This window comes from Sus scrofa, chromosome 7 (assembly GCF_054392235.1).
Source record: "Sus scrofa isolate SSC_HxYL_T2T_F1_AM1 chromosome 7, Sscrofa_HxYL_maternal_Yorkshire_Landrace_v2.0, whole genome shotgun sequence".
Taxonomy (NCBI): domain Eukaryota; kingdom Metazoa; phylum Chordata; class Mammalia; order Artiodactyla; family Suidae; genus Sus; species Sus scrofa.
This window is the reverse complement of record NC_139389.1, coordinates 46724614-46749719: the sequence shown is the minus strand read 5'-3', so window position 1 is coordinate 46749719 and position 25106 is coordinate 46724614. Positions and strand designations below refer to the sequence as shown.

At 51.2% G+C, this 25106-nt stretch overlaps 1 protein-coding gene and 1 long non-coding RNA gene across 7 annotated transcripts in view; both read right to left on the bottom strand.

Moving 5' to 3' along the window:
• Positions 1-25106, bottom strand: part of LOC146401553 (uncharacterized) — an 838561-nt gene that overhangs the window by 610813 nt on the left and 202642 nt on the right. The gene's annotated exons all lie outside the window — the stretch shown is intronic.
• PTK7 (protein tyrosine kinase 7 (inactive)) overlaps positions 1-25106 on the bottom strand; it is a 69685-nt gene that overhangs the window by 26434 nt on the left and 18145 nt on the right. For 5 of the 6 annotated variants that reach the window (XR_014810177.1, XR_014810174.1, XR_014810175.1 and 2 more), the window contains exons 2-5: positions 2459-2746; positions 1612-1714; positions 1029-1219; positions 783-933 (exon numbers count right to left, since the gene is read on the bottom strand). Coding sequence is in view for 2 of the 6 variants with exons in the window: in XM_005666019.4 (XP_005666076.2) it covers positions 783-933; positions 1029-1219; positions 1612-1714; positions 2459-2746 (733 nt within the window). In the remaining 4 variants the exon portion in view is untranslated. Of the gene's footprint in view, positions 1-782; positions 934-1028; positions 1220-1611; positions 1715-2458; positions 2747-9726; positions 9924-25106 lie in introns of all 6 variants that reach the window. The other variant, XM_084968165.1, reaches the window with a different exon arrangement.

Genomic DNA, 25106 nt, shown 5'->3' with positions numbered 1-25106 from the left:
GGTGTAGGTTGCAGACGTGGCACGGATCCCACGTGGCTGTGGCTATGGCATAGGCCGGCAGCTGTGGCTCTGATGGGACCCGTAGCCTGAGAACTTCCATATGCCATGGAAGAAGAAAAAGAAAGACGCCCTCGGCCACGCCAGATGGACCACTGATGATGTCCTCCGGGCTGAAGCCAGGTGGAATCCCAGCCTCCAGCCTAGAGAGCCACACTCTCCAGGACCATGGCTACACCTGGCCATACCTGGCACTGCCAAGGTGCTCTCTGCTCTCTCAGGACTCAGGTGAGGAGAGAACTCCCTAGAAAGGGCCTGGCACCTCCCAGCACCTTCTGGAAGTGTTTGCCTCCTCCCCAAAACAGTGCACGTGTGTGCAAGTGTGCCTGTGTGTATGTGTGTTGGTAAGGTATGCTTGCCATCCAGGACCTTCTGATCCAGACTGTGATCACCCAGGTCCCCTGTGTCCATCCATTCCTGGGTCTCTACCCCCCATCCCGGAAGACTCATGTGGGCAGGAGGGCATGAGGGCAGGGGAGGAAGGAGCAGAGCCACCTCTGGCTTACACGGTGTCACTGTGGGAACTGAGTCTCTCCTTCCTGGAGACCTTTGTTGGACTTATTTTGTAACAGTAAGACATTCTACTGCCATCTGCTGGAACGCTGAAGTAATACATGCACTGATCCAGGAGGTCCGTGGTCCTCTCCTTCCTTTTGGAGGAGAACCTCAGAGTGTGGTACACAGCCTTTACCAGGGTGCTGGAAAGCTGCTGCCAGATGCCTTACCGGCTGCGGTTAGTGATGGGAGTCTCATCCTCAAAAACCCACTGCAGGCTTGGGGGCGGCTGGGCTGAAAACTGACAGTGGAACATGGCCTCCTCGTTCCTCGCCACCACCACGTCTTGGGGTGCCAGCATCACCCTGGCAAAGCTCTCATCTGGGGTGAGGGGAGCACAGACACATGAGCAGGCAGGGTGGGGTGACCCCTCTCATCCCCCCGCCTCCCCTGCTCCATCCCTGCCCCAGGCTCACCAGCTATGCTCAGGGTAAAGTTCTGGCTGCTGCAGGCCTGGCCAAAGGCATTGTGGGCACAGCAAGAGTAGGTGCCACTGTGCTCGGGGCTGGCTGGCCGGAGGGTCAGGTTCCGCTCCTTGCTGCTGACTGTGTGGTTGCTCTGACCATCAGCGAGAGGACTCCCATCTCGGAACCACTGGTAGGTGGGCCTGTGGGGCCAAGGGGTCAATAGCAGGCAGGGGGTGGGGGTCTCAGGTGGCCAGTGGGGAGAGTACAGAATCAGAGGGTCAAGGTTGGACCCTCGGTTTACAGATGGGAAAACTGAGCCCGGGGAGGGGACGTGATTTGCACAAAAAAGCACGTATAATTCAGGGGCAGAATCTGGCTGAGATTCCTGATCTCCCAGCCCCGAGAATCCAAGTCCACTCCATAGCGCAATGCTGCCTCCCCCTCCGGAGGCTGGCATGGAGCAGTACATGGGCAGGGGCGGTGACACCTCAGCAGCATGAGGTGCATCTGAATGGAGCCCACAGTCTGGGGAGACAGCTCTGCCAGTCTGGAGTAACCCTTTCCCGCCCGGCCCTCCAAGTCGGCTCCTTACCGAGGGTGGCCGTCAATGTGACAACGCAGCGTGACCTGGGTCTGTGGCTGGATCTCGGCTTCTGAGGCTGGATGCTTCAGGAGCACAGGACCCGTCTCAATCCCTAGAGCAGGGGCCATGATTGCAGAGTGAGAGGCAGAGCAGAGTGAGGGTGGGAGGGCAAAGGGGAAGGAGAACAAGCAGGAAATGATGGAACCTGGAGGCTCTGGAGCCAAGAGACAGGGCAGGAGAGCCCAGGGAAGCTGAGGCCCGGGCTACAGATGGGGACACCAGAGATCAGGTGCCTGTTCCGGCCCCAGCAGGTCAAGCCTGACACTTGGCCAATTGCCTCACTGCTCTTGCTGCAAAAGTATCCAGCAGATCAACGGGTCCAAGACTTGAAGGGGAAAAAATTAACTTTTGGAGACATTAAGCCTTTTTTTTTTTTCTTTTTAGGGCTGTACCGTTGGCGTACGGAAGTTCCCGGGCTAGGGGTAGAATCAGAGCTGCAGCTGCTGGCCTACACCACAGCCACAGCAATGCAGGATCTGAGCTGCATCTGTGACCTACAGCAGATGCAGTTTGCAGTAATACCGGATCTTTAACCCATGGAGCAAGGCTGGGGATCAAATCCGCATCTACACAGACTGCTATGTCAGGTTCTTAACTCACTGAGCCACAATGGGAATTCCATGTAACAATTAAAACTTGTAACTTCAGCTTATCCACACAAGCAGAGAGCTGACAGAAGCTGCATTCTCCGTGCCCCCATTCAATTGGCAATGGGAGGAGCTAAAGGAAAGGAGGGGTCCCACAGGGCTCAGGAGCTGAGGGTCTCGGGGATGGGCCCAGCCCCGGGGGCTCTCACATTTGATGTTGAAGGAGGCGTTGGCACTGCGGGCCTCCTCTCCAGTGGCATCATCCCGAGCCACGCACTGGAAGGCTCCTGAGTCCTGCAGCCGGTCCACGGCAGTGAAGCTCAGGCTGCTGCCCTGGGCAAAGCGGCGCTCGGTGTCCTCAACAGGGGCCCCATCCAGCAGCCAGTACACATGCACTGGGCCTGGGGCCTCAACCTCACAGCGGAGCAGTGCCCGGCGCCCTTGCAGCGCATCCTGGGAGGATGGCTCCTTGATGAAGACAATGACCGCCTGGGCACCTGCCGATGGAGAACAGGGGAGAAGCATGGTCAGGGGGGTTGCAGCCACTGTTCTAACGCAGGTCACTTGCATCCCTGTGCAAACAGAAGGTGTCCAATATGTGCAGGTGAGAAGGATCACGAGACCACAACTGCCAAATATCCACTGCAGAACATTTACCCCGTGCTGGGCACTCCACACAATGCAAGATCTGGTGCCCTCCAGGTCACCAGTCTGGAGGGGGACACAAGAGAATCACACAGGGTATGGCAAAGCTCATGTCAAATTTCTGATGTGGTGCCTCTAGAATGCTGAAGAGGAGGGTGTCCCAAGAGCTGGAGGGGTGGGGGGTGGCTGATGGCACACAGGACACTCCTGAGGGGCAGAGGGACAGAGCGCTTGGACCTGCAGAACCAGATCATAGGAGGTCCTGATGCCAGAGGAGAGGGGACATTAGCAACCCTCCCCACCATCTTCAGAATCCAGGATGCTGAGCAAAGCTAAATCATGATCCAAAAAGTTTCTTGGAAGGACTACTGCCTGCCCACCCCCGCCACAGCTGCTGAGGGTACAACATCAAAAGTGGCCACAGGTCACAGCTCTGCAGCCCAGCATCCCATCCCATCCCAGGAGAAGTCCATATTGGGGAACTGGGGCTACTCCCAAAGACATGCCAGGGCCAGCCCCATGGCCCACTCTACCCCTAAGAACCCAGGTGTGGCCAAGGCTGGCTCTTCTGTGCTAAGAGAGAGGTAAACTAAGTGGTCTCAGGTTTCGCCCTGAATCCATTCCCACTCCTGTATAGCTACAGTTCAGCTCTGGCCAGGGCCAAGGATCACCCTTGGAGAAGGGGCCCCTGCAACCAAAGCTGGAACCGCAGCCAAGCAAAGAGGAGAGTGAGAAACCTGCGGGGAGTGGCAGATGGGCTGGGAGGCGGAGGGCAGGGCCAGGCAGGTGGCCTGGTTACCACACAGGAATAACACACCAGGCTTTGTTCCTGGCCCACGTGGGCGCCCCGCAGAGGCCCGGAGCTGCTGGGTCCGGAACACCCGTTCGCCTGTCGGCGTGGGTGAAGGCGGGGAGGATGTGCAGCTCCCCCAGGAAGAAGAAACGGGCCACCTGGAGTTGCTACGTGAAGAAGCAGGCTCTGCCTCCGGCCAAACTGGGCCAGGGAAGGGCAGGAAGGAAGAGGCGAACGCTCATCCTCTCCTCTCCCCAAACCCTGAAGACTGACCTTAGCCCAATGAACACCCTTCCAAGTCCCTGGGGGAGGGCGGAGAGGAGCTGGTGCTTTAGAGCACAAGAACCAGTCTCTTCATAAAGTCAGTGTCAAGACAAGTCCAGAGAGTTCCCATTGTGGCTCAGTGGTAACAAACCCGACTAGTGTCCATGAGGATGTGGGTTTGATCCCTGGCCTCACAGTGGGTTAAGGATCTGGCGTTGCCGTGTGTGAGCTGTGGTGTAGGTCTTGGATGCAGCTTGGATTCGACCCCTAGCCTGTGGCCCCTGGCCTGTAGCAAAAAAAGAAAAAAAAAAAAAAAAAAAAAAGACAAGACAAGGCCAGGATCCCCCAGGGCTGGACCCAGAGGAGAGGCTACCCCTGCTGTTGGCCCATCTCCCAACACCCTTGGAGGGCCAGCCCACAAGACACACAGAGCTGGAAACAGCTCAGGGCACCCCTATCACCTCTCACTGGGGGCCTGCTGGCTCTCAAATGGGTAGACTCTGTACCATGCTGGGCTAGCCCACTCACCACACGAGTTCACCAATCTGCTCCTAGTCCCCCGACCACCCAAACACCCCCACCCACTTCCCATCCCTGCACAGGAGTGTGGCCCTGCCTTACGGGGCAACTTGACATAAGCACAGATGGGTAAACTGAGGTCCAGAGCGATGAAGGGAGTCACCTGCAATTGAAGAGCTAATTGGTGGCAGAACCAGGACTATAACCCAAGGAGGCCGACTCTGAGCCCCATGCTCTTACGAGCCCCACCCAGGAAGCCAAAACCAACCCTGGAAGTACCTGAAGCCTGGGAGAGAGGTAGACACACTTCTTGCAAACAATGCCAGGCGCACAAAAGCGCTGGCGAACACTGGCTGAACTGAGGTGACCTCGAACTGTGGGGCAAGAAGAGCTGGCAAAGGCGCAGGCATCTGGAACACTTCCTGGCCCCCACCCATGACACAGATGGGCAGGCTCAGGCTAAGGCCCCCGTGGGCCTCTGTGAATGTGACTCGCCCAAATCTTGGGACCCCCCAACCCAGGACTACAGAGGCTCGTCAAAGACCAGGGAGATCATCCGACTTGAAGTGTGGACAGACCCCCACTTCCTGGCCCAGCTTCTCCAGACAGAGTGGGGAGCCAGGAGCCTCACCCACGCGCAGGAGCCTTAGTTAACAGTTTGCAATTGGGTCCCACTCCATCCTGACCATCCCACTCGGTGCTCCTAACCTTGGATGAGAAACCAGGCTGGGCCCCAGCTTCCTCTGCCTCCCCCACACGGGGACAGGCTGAAGTGTCCTGGATGAGCTCACTCAGTGGGCAGCTACGATTCTGGTCACCACGATCACCCTTCCTGCCCAACGACTCTAGTTTCAAGGAATATTAGAAAGCCCTCCCCCATCCGGTGCCAGGCCCAGCACTGCTCCTAGATGCCCCCCCTGGGGGGGGTGGAGAAGTAGCCCCCACAGCAGAGAAGTCTGAAGAGCTAGTCAGGTGGGGGCAGGATGGAGAGGGCTGTGGGGTGGCGGGAACCACAGACGACTTTGCCACAGAAACCCGAGCCCGGAGAAGAGATGGCATGACTCAGAAGGACCCCAGCTCAGCCCCCAGCATCCCATCCCGTGCCGGGGCCGGAGCTGCCAGAGCTGTGGTGAGATGCTGCATTCCCAGACTGCCACTCAGAGCCCCCCGCGCCCCCACAGCAGGGCCTGGGAAACATCAAAGCTGGCCCCGCGGGGCCCACTGTCCTGACGTCAGCCCACAGCAGGTCCTAGTTAGTGCTTGGCTGGGGCAGACTTTAGATGTTACAAAAGGCAGGGAGAGCAGCCACCAGGCCTCCTGCAAGACCCCAGCCCCAGCTCTGAGCCTGTATCCCACACAGAAGGAGGCTCCTCATGCAAGGAGACTGGTCCGCAGGAGAGGCACCCACGTTTACCGAGAAGACAGAGGGGGGTGTGCCCAGTCTGGCCATCTGTGGGATCTGCGGGAGAGGCTGCTCTGTGGTTTTGTTTGGGGGGAAATAGGCAGGCTGCGGAACCCCTGGCAGAAATGCCAGACTCCAGACAACTAGGGGCTGTGAAGAACTCTTCTGAAGCCTTGGCTGAGTGACAGAGAAGGAGGAAGGCTCTGGGGGTTGAGGCAGGGTACCTGCCTCGAGGTGGCACAGTCCCCAGCACACCCCTGTTCCTGCACCACCTCTAACCTGAGGATGCAGCCTGGGCTGTGGTCTGGGGAAGGCCCACTCAGGAAGCACGCTGGTCCTGGGCTTCCCAGAGCTCATCCTTTCACGGTCCAGCCCCCGGGCATCACCCCCTCTGTACGCGGGCCCTCACGGAACCTCGAGGCAGGTGCTTGGCAGAGCAGCTTGGATGCTGCCTAGCAGCCCCGCCGCTCCCTAGCAGTGCCACCTTAGCTGCCTCTTTGGACCCTCTCCCTTGCCAGGCAATGAGGAGCCCACCCCTACAACTTGGGCTGTGTGAGGCTAAGGGGGTTTATAAACACAAAGCCCACAATACAGCCCAGAGAAGGCAGGGGGCTCAAGAAGGCCCACCCCCACTATGACTGGGAGGCGGACCCATCTGCCTGTACCAGTCACGACCCCAACAAAGCTGGAGCTACAAAAACCCAAGAAGAACATTTTCCGAGCCATTTCCTTGGCTCCCCAACAGCCATCTATATGCAGACACTCACTCTGCCTGCGCCCTGGCCCCAGCCCCTTGAGAAAAGGCTATTGGGCAGAGGTCCAACTCCCACTCCCCACCTCCCAGCCAGCCTCTGGTCTGGTGCCCGCCCTCCTTGCTGCTCTCTGGGCCCCAGGCCCAGTCGACCCATGTGTATATACGTGTGCGTGTGTGCACACACACATATGTGTAAACACGGTTTTATGGAGAACAGAGAGCAGCAGGAAGTTTTTCTGCTCTGAAGTCATTTCAGCTTCTTTGGTCCAAGTATCCATCTGGGCCACTCAACTCCCCATCTTTCGGGGACTGGTCCTCCCGGTCCAGGGAACACACGCCCTGAACCTGTACAAGTCCCAGAATCAGCCAAACCCGGCAAGATCATTCCATCCACTTGCTCTCCCTCTTACTAAAGAAATTCCAGGAGTTCCCGCTGTGGCTCAGCGGAAACGAGCCTGACTGCGATCCATAAGGATGCCAAGTTCGATCCCTGGCCTCGCTCAGTGGGCTAAGGATCCAGCCTCACTGCGAGCTGTGGTGTAAGTCACAGATGTGGCTCAGATCCAGCATTGCTGTGGCTGTGGTGTAGGCCAGCTACTGCAGCTCCGATTCAGCCCCTAGCCTGGGAACATCCATATGCTGCAGATGTGGCTCTAAAATGACCAAAAAAAAAAAAAAAGAAGAAGAAGAAAAGCAAAGAAATTCCATCCTCGGACAGCCACCTTGGGACCAGATAGGAGATGACCCTGGGTGGCCCTGGCATAGATGTTTTGCACGGATGTGTGTGATTATGAGTGACCGTGACCATTCTCACGCATGAGGCCAAACAGCCACAGACAGAAGGCTGACTCCTCCACACCTGAGACTCAGTCTCTGGCTCCAGGGCCCAGGTCCCCATGGGGACATCCTGCATCCTGGGTGGCCCCGAGAGCCCAGGCCAAAGCAGCTCCTATTGGGGTATAGAGATCCCTGAGGGAGAGGTTGATGCTGGGGCAACAGCATCAGGACAGAGGCCAGGAAAGGAAGCACCTTCCCCCCCATGAGGACAGCCCTGCTCACAAGTCCCCTCCATCTGGAAACACTAAGGACATGGAGGGAGAAGCCCCAGGGCTGCAGGGTGCCTGCCCCATGCCTCCTCCCCCAGGGGCTGATGCATCACAGACCCTTGGCCTTCAGAGGGTTACCTGGCACACTTCCAGCTGCTCTGGACCACTCCAGAGGTCCATGGCCCACTAGCATTTTGTAATTTTTTTTTTAATCTTTTCTAGGGCCACATCCATGGCATATGGAGGTTCCCAGGCTAGGGGTCCAATTGGAGCTGTAGCCAATGGCCTATGCCACAACCACAGCAACGCAGGATCCGAGCCGCGTCTATGACCTACACCACAGCTCACGGCAACGCCGGATCCTTAACCCACTGAGCAAGGCCAGGGATCGAACCCGAAACCTCATGGTTCCTAGTCGGATTCATTAACCACTGAGCCATGATGGGAACTCCGCATTTTGTAAATTTTTTGAGGAACGAACCTCAATCTCTACAGAAATAAGTCGCATGGATGGAGAGCAAGCCCAGTCAGCCCCCAGGTTCACGCTGGCCGGCAGAAACACAAAATGCTGCAGTGGGACTTGTGACTCTGGGGACTGAAGTGTCCTTTTCCACCACCACCCATCCACCACGGACACACCATACGTGGTTCTGGCACCGGCAACCCTGTCTGATGATAAGCCCAGAGCATCAGGATTCAGAGGGTCGTCCGAACGCTGTCTAGAGCTGACCCCAAGACCCAGAGGCAGAACACAAAGTTCTATCCTCCTCCTGCCTCCCCAGTGTCTACAACAGCCCCCAGGTTCGTGGACAGGAGCCCCACGGCCTCTGCCGGCCATCACAGCCCTTGCTTGGAGCCGTGCGGGAGGGAGCAGAGCCAGGGACCCAGCTGAGCTTTCCTGTCCTGGGACTTAACTGTAAATACCTGGAGAGGCTCCCACATCCGGATTAGAGAAACAGAACGAAATCGCCAGGGATTACGGCAGAAGCAACCTGGCGGGCCAGCTCTTCTACCTTAGAAGAAAACCAGAACTCGGCCCTGCCCTGCGACTTCCTGGGAAGCCCCGGAAGGAAAGAGCAACCTCTAACAGCAGAGGCAGGTCCTCGTGGCCAGCATCACATGGTATCTGAGCCCAGAGGGGCAGACACACTGGTTGGAGATGTGGTTGAAGAAGCTCCCCAGCCAGCAGCCACACCACCTGAGCCTAGAACCAGCTTGTCCTTTGCTGGGGCTCAGAGGGCCATACCCAGGCCACATCGCTCACCCTTAGCAACACCTAAATGGCTGCTCTGTCGCCAAGGAAGCAGGGGTGAATTAAAAACCGAGCCAGAGGGAGGCAGTGTGATCAGGCAGAAGAAACATGGGGTAGAGAGACCCGGGTTCTACCCTCAATATAACCCCTAACAAGGAGGGTGACCCTGACCAATTGCCACCCTCCTGCTGCCACCAGTTTTATTATCTGTAAAATGAGAGTAACAAGATGTTGCTGGACAGTCACTAAGACCTAACCCTGGATTCACTGGGATGAGCCCAAAAGGCAGTTACAGAAACAAAGGGCTTGCCCCCCGGTCCCCTTCCTGCTATCCCCACCCCCACCCCAGCCTCCAGCTGCACAGCCAGCCTCTAGAGCCCACGCAGCACATGCAGGGCCAGCCCCTGGGGGGATTAAGAGTGCTGCTATAAATGGCAGGTGTGCGGCTAGAGGCAGCTGGGAGTTGCAGACTGGGACCCAGCAGCACTGCTGACAAGCTGCTCCCCTTCCTGCGGCTCCACTTGCATCCTGCCTCCCCAGGAGCTTCCTCTTGGCCACACACTGTGAGAACTCTGATAGCTCATTGCCCATGACACCCCTGACATCCACACCTGTGCTGGGACGGAGAGCTGTACCTCCCAAGTGAGACTGCAAGCTTGAGGGGCAGGGAGCATGTGCTCAACATGGTAACACGGCGGCCCTCCCACACAGCGAATACCCCCGCAAGCATTTAAAGGGGGGACAAGGGCACTTAAGGGTCTATCTGACTTGGAGTTCCTGTTGTGGCTCAGCGTTAACAAACCTGACTAGGATCCATGAAGAATCGGGTTCGATCCCTGGCCTTGCTCAGTGGGTTAAGGATCCAGTGTTGCCGTGAGTTGTGGTGTAGGTCGCAGACGTGGCTGGGATCCCGAGTTGCTGTGGCTGTGGTGTAGGCTGGCAGCTACAGCTCTTATTTGATCCCTAGCCTGGGAACTTCCATATCCTGCATGTTTGGCCCTAAAAAGCAAAACAAACAAACAAACAAAAATGAGTCTATCTGACCTGACATCTTGTACTACATCTACTTTTATCCAGTCTTGGCCAACTTCAATTTTCCTCTCTGGGGAGTTCCTACTGTGGTGCAAAGGGATTGGTGGTGTCTCTACAGCACCAAGTAGCAATTTCGATCCCCCGGCCCGCCCCGGTGGATTAAAGGATCCAGTGTTGCCTCTATGGTGCAACTGTAGGTCAAATCTGATCCCTGGCCCAGGAACACCATATGCTGTAGGGCAGCCCCCCAAAAAATTTTTTTCCCTCTTTGGGCCTCAGTTTTCTCATCTGGTTTTAGTAACTCTTTTTAGACTCCTAGGATATTTGAACAAAACCCACTTTAGGTACAGACACATAAAAGGCTTCATATCCTCCAGAGAAGGAAAAAAAAACAAACAGAAGTTCTAGGAAACTATGGACCCCAAATTAAAATGTCCTTGGAGGAGTTCCCTAGTGACTTGGTCTTTACGGATCTGGCGTTGTCAAAACTGTATTTGATCCCTGGCCTGGGAATTTCCACATGCCATAGGTGCAGCCAAAAAAATTATAGGGGTTTCCATTGGAATCCAACTAGTATCCATGAGGATGCAGGTACGATCCCTGGCCTTGCTGAAATGGGTCAGGGACCCCATGTTGCTGTGATGTAGGGTGGTAGCTGTAGCTCCTACTCAACCCCTAGCCTGGTAATGTCCATAAGCCACCGGTGCAGCCCTAAAGAGCAAAAAAAAAAAAAAATTTTTTTAATAATAAAATATCGATAGCTAGGGTGATCCTGGGGAGGTCCAAAGACCTGGTGAACAGTGCAGGGTGGTGGTGAGGGGTGGGGGTGGAACAGAACTGCCAGGGGGAACCAGGCAGGGCTCTCTGCACCCTCCATGCCCATTCTCAACCCCAAGGAGAGAACGAGACGGCAGCCAGCTGTCTGCCGAGGACACCAGTGAGGGGCCTGCGGAAACAATACGCGTTGCAGGAAAGGCAGTGGGGCTGCCGGACCTGGGAAAGGAGCCAGGAGCGCAGGCCCAGAAGACCTCAGGGATGCTCAGCCGGTGTGCTCAGGGAGCCCAGATGGGACAAAGAATCCGCCCCTCATCATCCAGAGAGGATGGAAAAGAACTCGCTGCAGGCTCCACATTCACTGCAGGGCTGGGGTAGGGGGGTGGGATGGGGTGGGGTGGGGGTGGCTAGGATCCAACCAGCTCCCACTCCCAGGTGCGGTGGAGGAGGCTCTGGGACACCACAGTGAGAACAGCCCTGGGGTGAGCCTGGGAGTGAGCTTCCCCCCGTCTTTCTGGTAGAAGCAGAGGGCAAACTAAATGACAGCCCGGGGACCACCACCTCGGGACTGGTCATCCATTAATTTCCAGACAGGCTCAGAAAACTCTGGGTTATTTTCTGAGCTCTTTTTACGCATTTCTAAGGCAGTGAGAAACCCCCAAATTCCATATGGGGTGAGACTGTGATTCCCTGTCCTTTGAGTGGAGTGGCCCCCAACTCCACTCCCTCACCATTCGGGTCCTAAAGAAGTCAGACTATCCTTTCGACTTGTTCTATTCAATAGGGCAGCTACCAGCCGCCAATGTAACTTAAATGAAAGGAAACAAAATTGAAAACTCATTTTCTCCACTGCACTAGCCACATTTTCAATGCTTGGGAGCCGCATGTGGCTAGCAGCCACCTTACTGAAGAGTGCAGACAGAACAGTTCCGTCCCCACCGAATGTTCCATTGGTCAGTGCTGCCTCAGCGCCTCTGACCGCTTCTTGCCAACCCTGATCGCATGGACACGTTATTTCTCATCCCCAGAACCTCAACACAGACCAGTCTCATTTCACGGAGGAGGAAACTGAGGTCAAGGCTATCCCAGAAATGGCGGCGCAGTCAAGGGTGACCCCCTGATCTGCCAGGCTCCCACGTCTGTGCTCTTCCCAGGCTGCCATGCTGGCTGCTCTTCATCTTTCACTTTGCTCCCCAACAACCATTTGGTCCTGTTTCATGTGAAGCCTCCCTTTGTACGTGCTCTAGTCAAATGCAATTATTTCGTTTGTGGCTATTTTTAACCTCTATAAAGGATCTTGCATTATCTCCCACTCTGCCTCTCACTTTATTCCACTTAGCACTCTGCTGAAGCGGCCTCCTTCCTGAGGCCATCACCTACACACTGCTGTTTTTCCCAGTAGATGAACCCAGATGTTGAGTCTGGGGGAAGAAGAAAATGACAATTTTTTTCCTTTTTTTTTTTGCTTTTTAGGGCTGCGCCCACAGCATGTTGAGGTCCCCAGGCTAGGGATTAAATCAGAGCTACAGCTGCTGGCCTAAGTCACAGCCACAGCCATGCCAGATCCGAGCCACATGTGCCACCTACACCATAGCTCACAGCAACGCCTGATCCTTAACCCACTGAGCGAGGCCAGGGATCAAACCTCCCAACCTCATGGTTCCTAGTCAGATTCCTTTCCACTGCACCACAATGGGAACTCCGAAAATGAAATTTTTTGAAACAAGCGGCTGAACACAGGGGCCCACAGTTTGCAAATCAGTCCCTGAGCCTAACGGCTTCCCCCACCCCTGTGTGGCCTGCTCCCTGCCGGAGCCTATATCGCTGTGCCTGACCCCACACATCTACATATGACCAGAGCTTGGGGAAACACGCGTGCAGGCGCACGCACATAACTAGCTTCTGCCGTGCCCCTTCCTCCTTCTCCCCAAACCCCAAAAGTGACTAAAGAGGCTGGTCCTCAGCTGACCAAGTGGTAAGAGAAAGAGGCAGTTGCATATATTTATATATTGGAAGCGCTCTGCCAACCACTTCCTGGAGCAGCCAGAGCGGGGAGTGTGAGGGCATCACTTTGCTATGTGGGATGTGGAAAGCGCGAGCCACGCAGGGCCTGAGGCAACCCGCTGCATTTGCCACACACCCGATGACACGAGGCCGTGCCGAACACATGTGCGGGCAACCAGCGAGGCCTTCACAGCCTGGCCAGCCCCTGGGGTGGGGGTTTCGGGGAGGGCCCAGGAGTCCGCCAAGTGCCCCTCCCCCAGCCTTCCTTGCTTTCCTTCTCCACCTGCCTGACCAACAGCTGCTTCTGGAACCAACCCTGCTCTCCAGGGAAAGGGATGTCCAGGCTCTAAGCCTCAGCCGGAAACACAAAGAGAAAAGGCCAGACGGAGGGAGGTGGCTTGGAAGAGCCACTGGCTTCCCGAGGCCTCTGGGCTGCTGGGGAGGGTGTGGGAGGAGAGGCAGGCTTTTGCACAGGGCCCACTGCCTCCTTCTGAAGACAGAGCTGCGCCCGCCACCAAAAGCCCTCCTTTCAGCCACCTCTGCTACCACGTGTGGCTGGGAAAATGCCGGAGGGGGCAGCTACCTTGTGGTGGGGACCAGCTCCTGAGGGCAAGATCACTGCCCTGAAATCCCTCAGATGTATCGAGGCGGGGGGTGGGGGGGAGGCAGACCAGCTGCTTAATGAGCATCAAAGCATCAGACACCTCCCAGACTCCTTCTAAACTTCACTTTACGGCTTAAAATATAAACTCTCTAATAAGGCAAAACCAATTTTATTTTTTTAAATTTCGTAACTGCATCACTGACGATTTGTTCCTTTGTGTTATGAAGCAAAATAACCCCCAAGCGAGTCATTTTTGAAAAATCAGCTGTTTAGAAAAAGCATTCTGGCTAAAGATGACAAAATATGTATTTCAACCTCTACATCAGTAACAACAGATGGGGAAAAAAAATACAATCTGATGAATAACGGACAGAAACAATTCCTTGTAAGTTATTTTTAAAAGCACCAAAAACTTGCAACTCATTACCAGATGCTTAAAGCTTAGGGATAACAGACTTTGGGGGCGGGGGAGGGTGTCATAAAACATAAAGCACACACAAATAGCTGAAGAAAAAAAAGCCCTTAAGAGTGGCTGATGCAATAGCTGAATAGCCAAAAATATGACAAAGACCTAAAGTTTATTTTATGCCTACTCTGTCGATCTTTAAGTCAGGGTCTGGAAGGCACCAAGATCTGGCTTCACTTAAGTCTGGAACTGGCTGTCCCTCCAACCCAGGAGGTGCCTCCTACAGACCTCCAAAGTCACGCAGAGAGAGAAGGGGGGAGGGAGAGAGAGACAGAGAGAGAGGGACAGAAACACAAGTAGATACTGATGGACAGAGATGGAGGGAGACAGGAAGATAAAGAGGGCTGGAGGAAGACTGACAGAGCAAGAGAGAGAGAGAAGGAGAGAAAGAGAAGGGGAAAGAGGGAGGAGGGAAGGAGGGAGGAAGAGAGAGACACACCTAGAGAGACCCAGATCCAGACAGAGGGAGAAGGTGCCAGATCAACAGAGAGACGGACAGACACAAACTGAGACAGAGATAGAGTAACATACAGTCCTAGAGAGACTCAGAGAAAAGGACAAGAAAACATATGTGCGCTCACACATGTAAGCACACAGAGGATGCCCCATGCCTGCAGAGCAGCCCCTAGTCCCAGGCTGACCCCAGTGTCCCCAGCCAAGGAAGCCCCCTCAGGGCTGTCGCTGTGTCTCTAGTTCTCCCCACCCCCCCACCCCACCCCCGCCCCCCGGTCACCCAACCCAGGGGCCACAGGGCTACCTGGTGTAACACCAGACCTGAAGGTTACAGCTAACCTGTGGCTGGGAGGCTAGGGGAATGAGAGGAGATGGGAGGGGGCCCTAGATACACCCATTCAGACCAGTTATAATGGAGAGCCCTCCAATGAGAGGCTCCTGGTAAATAATTCACCAGGAAAAGTACAGTACCTTCCCTGGGCTCATCCATTATTCACAGGATAAATGTACCATATTGTTATACTTCCTGACATCTAAAAATGGTCTGAGCCATTAGCCCAGGAGCAAGAAGACAGAGGGGCACCTTCCACCCACCTCTTCCAGAACCCCTGACCCAGCAGTCCTGCTGCTCCTGGCAGTCAGTCAGTCAGCTGCTCCTCACACAAGGGCAAAGAAGTCAACTTCCAGAAAGGGCCTCTCAGACAACGTGATCCTGAAAGCAGCTCCCCCCCACACCAGTTCTCAAGACCCCTGGGCTAGAAGGTCTGAGTAAGACCCCCCTCCACCCTGGGGCCCTGTTCACCAGACCCCAGAGCTTTGGACCCTCCCAAAGGGAAAAGGCAACCACAGTTGGTACCGGTCAAGAGTAACTGTGTTCCCAGGAGGTTCAAAGACTTTGACTTTGATGCTCCATGGGTGTCACCTACCAACGGCAGAAAGACCTGCATCTGACTTGCATGGACGGCTCTCAGCAAGTCACTCTGCTCTTTGGGCCTGTGAAGCCAGCTGCTCCTCATTCTACAAGGTTCAGATTGCCCTCAGGGAAGTCTGAAGAAGCCACACAACTTTGGGCGCCCAGCCCACAGTGTTTGGGCAGGATGGAAATGGGGCAAGAGCTCAGAGTCTGGAGTCAGACGGTCTGCGCTGCCATCCTCCTTTCCCACTTACCGGGCGTATGACCTTGGGCAAGCTGTTTATCCTCTCGGTATCTCCGTTTCTGTAGTCATAAAATGGTGCTAATAACAGGATCTACCTCCTAGGCTTGTGAAAAGTAAATTCACATGTTAACCAATGTAGTGTGTTTGGAACCGTGCCTGACACATACTGAGTTAAGTATCATGTGAGTTTGGGCTCTTAGCCATTATTTCTTGTCATGATTATGCTGGAGATTTAAAAAAAAAAATCTTTTAGGCGTTCCATCCCATCCTAACCATCTTTTACCCAGTGTAGGCTTTTGTTGGTACGCCTCTGACACAGACGCTTTGGAGCTGCCAAGTGCCCTGTTTGGTGCATCACCCACACATTGTCTCTGAACAGACCCCGAGGTCTGAAACTCTGTCCCATGGCTGCCTGACCGGGCCCTGGAGCCGATGGTCACTGCAGGCCCAGATGTGGAGCTCCAGGGGGAAACTGCTGACTGCTGAGACCTTTTTGTACTCTGTCAGCTGCCGGCCCAGGAACGTGCAAGTAGTGCCCAGATTAGCAATGGCTCATAGTTGCAGTCACACACCCCCACCCCCGCAACCCTTCAATATGAAGAAGAATCAGAGCAAGTCTGTCTGGGTGAAAACAGATCCAGACCCTATTGGAATGAATGCGTCCCTCTGGCCTCAAAAGAACCAACTGTAGTTGGCAGAGAACGACACGGTGAATGTTAGGCGCCAACTAATGCCTGGAGATAACTCCTAGGCTTCCGCTTTCTGATCCCATAAGGCCCCAGTGAGAGAGGACTGGAAAATGCTTTTTAAAGGAAAATATCTGACTACATAAAATAGAAGTTGTAAACAACCCTCGACGGCAGACGAGGAATTAGGAAAATTGTTTCTAGCAATTTACAGAAAAAGGGGTTCTTGCTGGCCTGGATATACAGTCATAAATCAATCTTAGTCGTTACTATACTAAGTAGTTACTGAATTCTAATAGTAACGTGCTCCAAACAGCATGAAGAGTTCTCAGAACAAATATGAATGATTAATAAATATAAGAAAACATGCCAAGGCACCAGTAAGCTAATGAATGCAAGTTAGAATGTAAATACAAATAAAAAATGTAAATTAATCTGCCCTAGCAAATGAATGCCAAATTAAAAAAAAAAAAAAAACAACAACATACGGCACTGGTTGAGTATATGGAGAAAATGGTCCTCATGCTTTGCTGATGGGAGTGTTAATTATAATGTCCTCTGGAAAGTGGTCTGGAAATTGTGCATTAATATCCTAAAAAATTCATGCCCCTCCTCCTTGGAGAAGTGCCTGATTCCAGATCTGGGGCAGGAAACGTGCAGAACAGAACCAAGAACACCTTATTCCACAAGGAAATCAGCAAAGGTGAGAGGGGTCACCTCAAAAGATTCAAGGCCAGGAGTTCTAGTCGTGGCTCAGCAGTTAACAAACCCGATGAGTACCCATGAGGACATGAGTTCCATCCCTGGCCTCGCTCAGTGGGTTAAGGATCCAGCGTTGCCATGGCTGTAACGCAGACCAGCAGCTACAGCTCTGATTGGACCCCTAGCCTGGGAATTTCCATATACTGCAGTTGTGCCCCTAAAAAACAAACAAACAAAAAAGGTTAAGGGCCAGCTTGAAGAAGCTCCCAGGAGGCAAAGAAGGGACAATTTAAACATCCATAAGGGTAAGAACCACAAGGCCTTAACACATTAAGTTTAAAATTCATGAGTTCATAATGATGTTTAAAAAAAAAAAAAGCCCACGGCCTCCATTAGTCACCTTTGAAGGATGCTAGAAAACAAACTCATTATTTTAATGAGCATCTTGAGCAGCTATACCTCTGGATAACCAAACAGTTACCAAGGGGAGGTTTATCTTTATAGAAGTTTCTAGCTGATAAATAGAATATCGCCATTTTACGACCCCTAATGAAATGATGGATCTAGCAACAATTATTGATGGCTGCTAATTCTAGAGAGACAACCAGATGTTACATGCCTACTGAAGAAAGTATACGTGAAAAAAAAAAAATCAAATCTGAATCTGGCAAAACCTTTAGATCTATATTTCATTATTAAAAAGAAGCTCTTAGGAGTTCCCTAGTGGCTCAGAGTTTAAGGATCTGGCATTCTTACTGCTATGGCTCAGGTTGCTGCTGTGGCATGGCTTCAATCCTTAGCCCAGGAACTTACACATGCTGCAGGACGGCCCCCCAAAATTAATTCTTTTAAAAAATAAGCTCTCTAGGCATTCCCACTGCAGTGGAACAGATGGAAAGAATCTGCCTGCGGTGGTTTGGGTTGTTGCCGAGGTGTGGGTTCAATCCCTGGTGTGGTGCAGTAGGTTAAGGATCTGGTGTTGCCACAGCTGTGGCATAGGTCGAAGCTGTGGCTCAGATTCGATCCCTGGCCCAAGACCTGTGGCACCGTGGGATCCTTAACCTACTTCCACAAACCATGGGTGTGGCCATTTAAAAAAAAAAAAAAAAAAGCAGCTTTCTAGAAGGAATCTGGAAAAAAGGACTGAAGTGGTTAACTGTGAAGGCACTTTTTTTTTTTTTTTTTTTGTCTTTTTAGGGCCACACCCCCGGCATGTGGATATTTCCAGGCTAGCGGTCAAATCAGAGCCACAGCCACCGGCCTATACCACAGCCACAGCATCTCAGGATCCGAGCCACGTCTGAAACCCACACCACAGCTCACGGCAACGCCAGATCCCCAACCAACTGAGCAAGGCCAGGGATTCAACCCGCATCCTCGTGGATACTAGTCAGGCTTGTTCACCACTGAACCACGAAGGGAACTCCAGAATGCACATTCTTCTGTTGCTCCCACGAATGGTTATTAAGACCTAATATTGCTGTTGTCAACATTTCACATGCCTCAACCATTTCCCCACCAGATTCTCAGCTCTCAGAGGACAGGGGCTGGTCTTCCATGCTTCCGTTCCCTCCACTGCAGATGCCTTGGCCACAGGAGGCACTTGGAAACACAAGCTGATCTGCGGTGGTTTCTCTGGCCCCTACATGAGGTGGAACGAGCAGAGGGTCAAAGCCCAATATGGGATCCTGGTTGGCAATTATATTAATTACCACTATTAATTCAACAAACATTTATTTTGTGCCGACCATGTGCCAAGTAGTCTGCAAGACACGGGGGATGGAGAGAGAAAAACACAATTATTGCCTTTAGGTATCTCCCTTTAGTGGGGGAGTCAGACATGTAAACATATAATAACAGTAACAGTGAACACTCACTGACCACTTACTATGTGCCAGGCACTGTTCCAAGAGCTTTAGCCATTTGTTAATGCTTACAACCACCCAGTGAGGTAGGTACTAGGATTCCCATGATGCAAATGAGGCACAGAGAGGTAAAGCCACTTGCTTAAAGTCACACAGCCAGTAAGTAACAAATGCAAGATTCAAATTTCCTGCCCTTTGGCTCCAGAAGAGGAAAGTCTATCATAATCACTAGGTTTTACCACATTATCACACAGCGTGATGGCTTTTAACTGAGTGGGGGTATAATGGGGCAAAGAAGAATCCCAGAAGAGGGCTCTTCAAAACAAAGAGCTCAGCAGTAATGAACCCGACTAATACCCACAGGGCTGAGGGTTCGATCCCTGGCCTTATACAGTGGGTTAAGGATCTGGAGTTGCCATGAGGTGCAGTGTAGGACCCAGACATGGCTCGGATCTGGCATTGCTGTGGCTGTGGTGCAGGCCAGCAGCTACAGCTCTGATTGGACCCCTAGCCTAGGAATTTCCATATGCCTCAGTATGGGCTTAGAAAGACAAAAAAAAAAAAGATAAAGTTTTAAGGGGGAATTCCCTGGTGGTCGTGGTTAGGAGTCAGAGATTTCACATCTATGCCTCAGGTTCAATCCTTGGTCTGGGAACCGAGGTGCCCTAACAAGCCACTCCAAAAACAAACCAAAAAACACAAGGTTTTAAGAAGGAACGAGGCTTAGCAAATAGAAAAAGATACAACGTGAACTCAGGGTAATTCAGGATGCTCAGAGTTTAAGGGATGACATGAGAGAACACAGCAAAAGGCCACCAGGACACTGGTTTGTGGGGTGTGGAGTAAGCCAAGGAGGTGAAACACACATTTCCCCTGCTCAGGTTGTTCCCTGACCAAAAAAAGTCGCCCACACAGTGAGTCCCTGATTCCGAGGTGGTAGTTGTTAGGGCAGAGAATGGACTGAAGGAGCTCTTTGTCACGGAGGGAAGGCATGATTCCGGGGTAATGCCATACCTGTCCTCTTAGTTTCCTAGGGCTGCTGTAAACAAATCACAACTGGTGGCTTAAAACTGCAGCTCATTCCCTCACAGTTCTGGAGGCCAGAAGTGCAAAATCAAGGTGTCAGCAAGCCAGGTTCCTTCCTGAGGCTCTAGAAGAATCTGTTCCATGCCTCTCTTCTAGCTTCTGCTGGTTGCCTGCAACCCTCAGCATCCCTTGGCTTGTAGCTGCATCACTCCCACCTCCACCTTCACCATCAAGTGGCTGTCATCCCTTCGCGCGTGGCTGCGCCTCTTCTTTTTTTGGCTGCACTTGCAGTGTGTGGAAGTTCCCAGGCCAGGGATGGAATCCACACCAGAGCGGTAACCAGAACTACAACAGAGACAACGCTGAGTCCTTAACCCCTAGGCCCCCAGGGAGTTCCTCCCTTCTCTCTTAGGGATGTCACCTGTCACACAGGATTGGCGCCTACATAAAGATGTCTCATAACTTGATTACATCTGCAAAGACCCTTATTTCCAAATAAGATCATGTTCACAGGTCCCAGGGGATTAGGACTTGCACACATCCTTTTAGGAGCCATCATTCAACTTATAATACCTGCTATTTTGCAAACTGCTTCTGTTGCTCTACAGTTAACCACGGTTGTCTTTCCTTGTCTGTTCACATGGTTTTAGCCCATTCATTTCAAACACTGAGTATTATTTCACTTTATCAGTGACCCAAAATCTATTTGTCTGATACCCTGATCATGGACACTCAGATTATTGTTTCCCATTATAAACAGTGCACCAACTGAACCACTCTGTTCAGGCACCTATGCAGGATAACTCTCCCTGGACCAAAGAGAATACAATTTCAGGTTTTGGATAAATGACAAACTGTTCTTTAAAAAGGTTGTGCTGGAGTTCCCTGGTGGCCTAGCAGTTAAGGATCTGGTATTGTCACTGTTGTGGCGCAGGTTTAATCCCTGGCCTGGGAACATCCACATGTGATGGGTGTGGCCAAAACATAAATAAATAAAATTTTTAAAATAAAGGAGTTCTCACTGTGGTGCAGTGGGTTAAGAACCTGACTGCAGTGGTTCAGGTAACTATGGAGGTGCAGGGTGGATCCCCAGCCTGGTGCAATGGGTTAAAGAATCCAGGGCTGCTACAGCTGCAGCACAGGTTGCAGCTGAGGCTCAGGTTCAATCCCCGGGCCCAGGAACTACATATGCTGTGGGTGTGGCGATTAAAAAATAAAATATAAATAAAGAAAAATGAAAAGGTTATGCCAATTTATGCTCCCTTTCCAACACTAATATTTATCTTTGCCAATTTGAGACAGAAAATACATTGTTTCATTTTGCAATTCATTTGAAACATGTAGTCTGTCCTTAAGGACATAAAGCAAACTTCCATATGTTCACTGGTTAGCTGGGTTTTCTATTCAACTTCCCTGTCTACTTTTTTCCTTGTTTATTTTTATTATCTTTTCCTACAAATGTGTCATCAGTAAGTTCACTAATATAACGTCTCCTGTGTATTACCTGTCACACTTTCCACCCGAGAATAGTTATTAAATTACTGAGCACCTACTAAGTGTTGGGAATACAGCAGTGAATGAGGCAGTGAAAGTTCCTGTTCTCAAATGTTATTTAACTTTCAGAACAAAATATGTTTGCACATGATTTGGGCTGGGAAATAGATAGGAAGTGAATTTTCACCCTTGGGTGCAGAGCTGCCTTGGAATTCATTTAAATACGGTCCTGTTTTGATTCATTTGAGGTCCTTAGGGGGGAAATCTAGTCTGTTCTCCAGGTGTCCTGGAAGCAGCCAGAAAGGAGCAGTGTGGTTAGTGACAGTGAAGCAGGAATAGCTGACAACTGCACTCTTTCCCTGAAAAGAAAGAGCCGCACCACCACACATCCAGGGCCTTCAACATTTAAGCCCCCGAGTTCAGAGAGCAAGGCAAGTTGCAAGGAGGAATAAGCCCACCCGATTTCAGTGAAGGGGGGGTGGTAACCACTGGAGCCTCACCCCAGCATTCCCAGGGAGGGGTGATGTCTCACTGAGCATGTCTGACTCTGCTCCTGCCTTCCCTGTGAACTTAAGATGGGAGTGTATGTACCTCCTGCAGACTGGACACGTTTTGTCTAGGAAGCGCGTGCACATGCTCGCACATGCACGCACGCGCATGCGCACACACACAGACACACACGGCTAACTCAGGGGATCCAGCAGAGAAGCTCATCCCCTTGAGATTAAAACCTTGTTCCTCAACCTAGCCTTCATCAGTAATAAAGGTGATACACTCATTTCCATCTGTCCAATTCCTGTCTGTCCTTTCTCCCTGCAGGCACTGAGGGTTTGAGAACAGTGAGATTTACAGACTCCTTAAACCATAGTTGCCATTCAATCGCTTTATGCCTGAGCATTTTGTTTTATGTTGCTGTTGATTCTGTGAATGGGATAAATGTTCCCACTGTGCTCTTTTGCCTTTTTAAATGGCTCGTTTTATTTCTTTGAACTTCACATCTTTTTCTTCTTTTTTTTTTTTTTTTGTCTTTTGTTTTTTTGTCTGTTGTTGTTGTTGTTGCTATTTCTTGGGCCACTCCCGCGGCATCTTTTTCTTCTTCTTATTCTTCTTTTATGGCCTCAGAGAGGCCTATGGAGTTCCAGGGCCTGAGATCAGATCTGAGCTGTGCTGCAGCAATGCTGGATCCTTAACTGACTGTGCAGGGTTGGGGAATGGATGTTAGTTTTGATCTAATGTCATCTTCGCATCTACCGAGACAACTGTGTGATTTCTCTCATTTCTTATTTTCATGAGAGTAAACCATCTATTCATTTTTTGAGTAAGTCCTATTTGTTTATGGTACATTTTCTTTAACATAGCATTAAATTTAATTCACCAGTATTTTCTTTAGACTTTTATACCCTAATATTTCTAAGTAGTATATTTTCCTCTTTGGCACTGTCAGTCAGCATTGGGAGCAAGGTTCTATATCAACTTTGTGACACGCATGGGGTGGCCAGCCATCTGTTCCTTGGCTCTGTGACCTCCTCTAAAGCATTACAGGTTCTACTTTCCTCAATGTTTTTTGAAATTTCCCTGCAATGAAACAAATTTCCCCTCTGATGCCACAGTTTTTTTGGGGGGAAGGGGGGGGTTCTTTCAATTGCTTTTTTGTTTTTGCTTTTTAGGGCTGCTCCTGCAGCATAAGGAAGTTCTCTGTCTAGGGGTCGAATCAGAGCTACAGCTGCCGACCTATGCCACAGCCACAGCCATGCCAGATCCAAGTCTCATCTGCAACCTACACCACAGTTCATGGTCGAATCAGAGCTACAGCTGCCGGCCTATGCCGCAGCCACAGCTCAACGCCAGATCCGTAACCCACTAAGCAAGACCAGGGATCAAACCCGCATTCTCTCATGGATGCTAGTGGAATTCATTTCTGCTGCACCACAATGGGAACTCCTCTTTCAATTGTTTTTAATAGGTACTGGTCTAGTTAGCCATCCTAACGGCTCTTGAATACATTTCAGTAATTTATAGTTTCCCAGCATCGATTTCTTAGCATAGCATTGAATGTGATAATCCTCGATAATTTAAAAAATCGTTTCCAGGGAGCTCTTTTGTGGCACAGCAGGTTAGCAATCCAGGATTATCACCGCACTGGCATGGGTTTGATCCCTGGCCTGAGAACTTCCACAGCTTTGGATGCAGCCATAAAAAAAAAAATAAATGAATAATCTTTTCCAAGGCACTAACCACAACTGCTATTAGTACACATTTTCATGAGCCCTTCCCACTAAACAACTTCATTCTCACTCCCTGCTCTACAGCCTCAGAATCTAGCAGGCACCTGGTATATGCTCAAGAAATTGTTGTGGAAGAGTTCCCAACGTGGCACAGTGGGAAAGAATCCGACTAGGAACCATGAGGTTGCAGGTTCGATCCCTGGCCTCCCTCTGTGGGTTAAGGATCTGGCGTTCCCATGAGTTGTGGTATAGGTGGCAGACGTGGCTTGGATCCTGCCCCGCAACCTCCACATGCTGCGGGTTCGGCCCTAAAAAGCAAAAACAAAAACAAACAAACAAAAAAACTGGTGCTCTAGTGGTGCTTTCACTGCTGCAGGCTGGGTTGAACCCTTGGCCTGGGAACTGAGATCCCACATTAAGCCCCTGCACACTGTAGCCAAAAAAAAGAAAAAAGAGTTCCCACTGTGGCGCAATGGGATTTAAGCAATCTTGGAAGCACTGGGATGCAGGTTTGATTCCCAGCCCAGCACAGTGGTTTAAGGATCTGGTGTTGCCACAGCTGCAGCTTAGGTCACAACTGTGGCTCGGATCTGATCCCTGGCCGGGGAACTCCATGTGCCGTGGGGTGGCCAAAAAAGAATAGAAAGAAGAACAGAAACTGTTGTGAAACCAGGAATGAGGTTAAAGGCTCTTTTTCCTTTCTTGCTTTGCTTATTTACCTTTTCTCTCCTCTTCTTGACTGGATTCGCCGAAGTTTTGTTTCTTGTATTTTTTTTTCTAAAGCAATGGAATTTATCAAGTCTATATATTTTCATTGCAAATTTATTAATTTTGAAGCTATGTTCAGAAGAAAATTAATAACCTTAAATTACTTCCTAAATAATGAGTTAAAGAAATTAAGCTATTGGCCTGAAGTTAAAAAAAGAGTAAAATGAACTTGGTCCATATTTTAGGTTTCTCTTATGTATAGAACACAAAACTTTTCTTTTTTTTTTTTTTTTTTTTTTTTTTTTTGTCTTTTGTCTTTTTTGTTGTTGTTGTTGTTATTGTTGCTATTTCTTGGGCCGCTCCCGCGGCATATGGAGTTTCCCAGGCTAGGGGTTGAATCGGAGCCGTAGCCACCGGCCTACGCCAGAGCCACAGCAACGCAGGATCCGAGCCGCGTCTGCAACCTACACCACAGCTCACGGCAACGCCAGATCCTTAACCCACTGAGCAAGGGCAGGGACCGAACCCCGAACCCGCAACCTCATGGTTCCTAGTCGGATTCGTTAACCACTGCGCCACGACGGGAACTCCTTTTTTTTTTTTTTTTTTTTTTTTACAAAACTTTTCTTAATCTCTCTTTTTTTTTTTTTTTTTTGGGGCCACGCCTATAGCATGTGGAAGTTTCCAGGCCAAGGATCAAAACTAAGCCACAACAGCAACCCAAGCCCCTGCAGTGACAACACTTGTTCCTTAACTGCTGCACCATAAGGGAACTCCTGGTTTATGATTTAATACCACAATTCTTCCTTTGCTATACATTGTGTGTTTTATTTGCTTCTTAGGATCTGCAAGATATATACATACACACACACACACATCTTGCTTTTTAATTCTACTTGTATACCATTTGCTCATTACTTTACAAAGTCTTGTATTTCTCTAACTGTCACATTTTTTCATCATTCTCATCTCACTGTACATTTTCC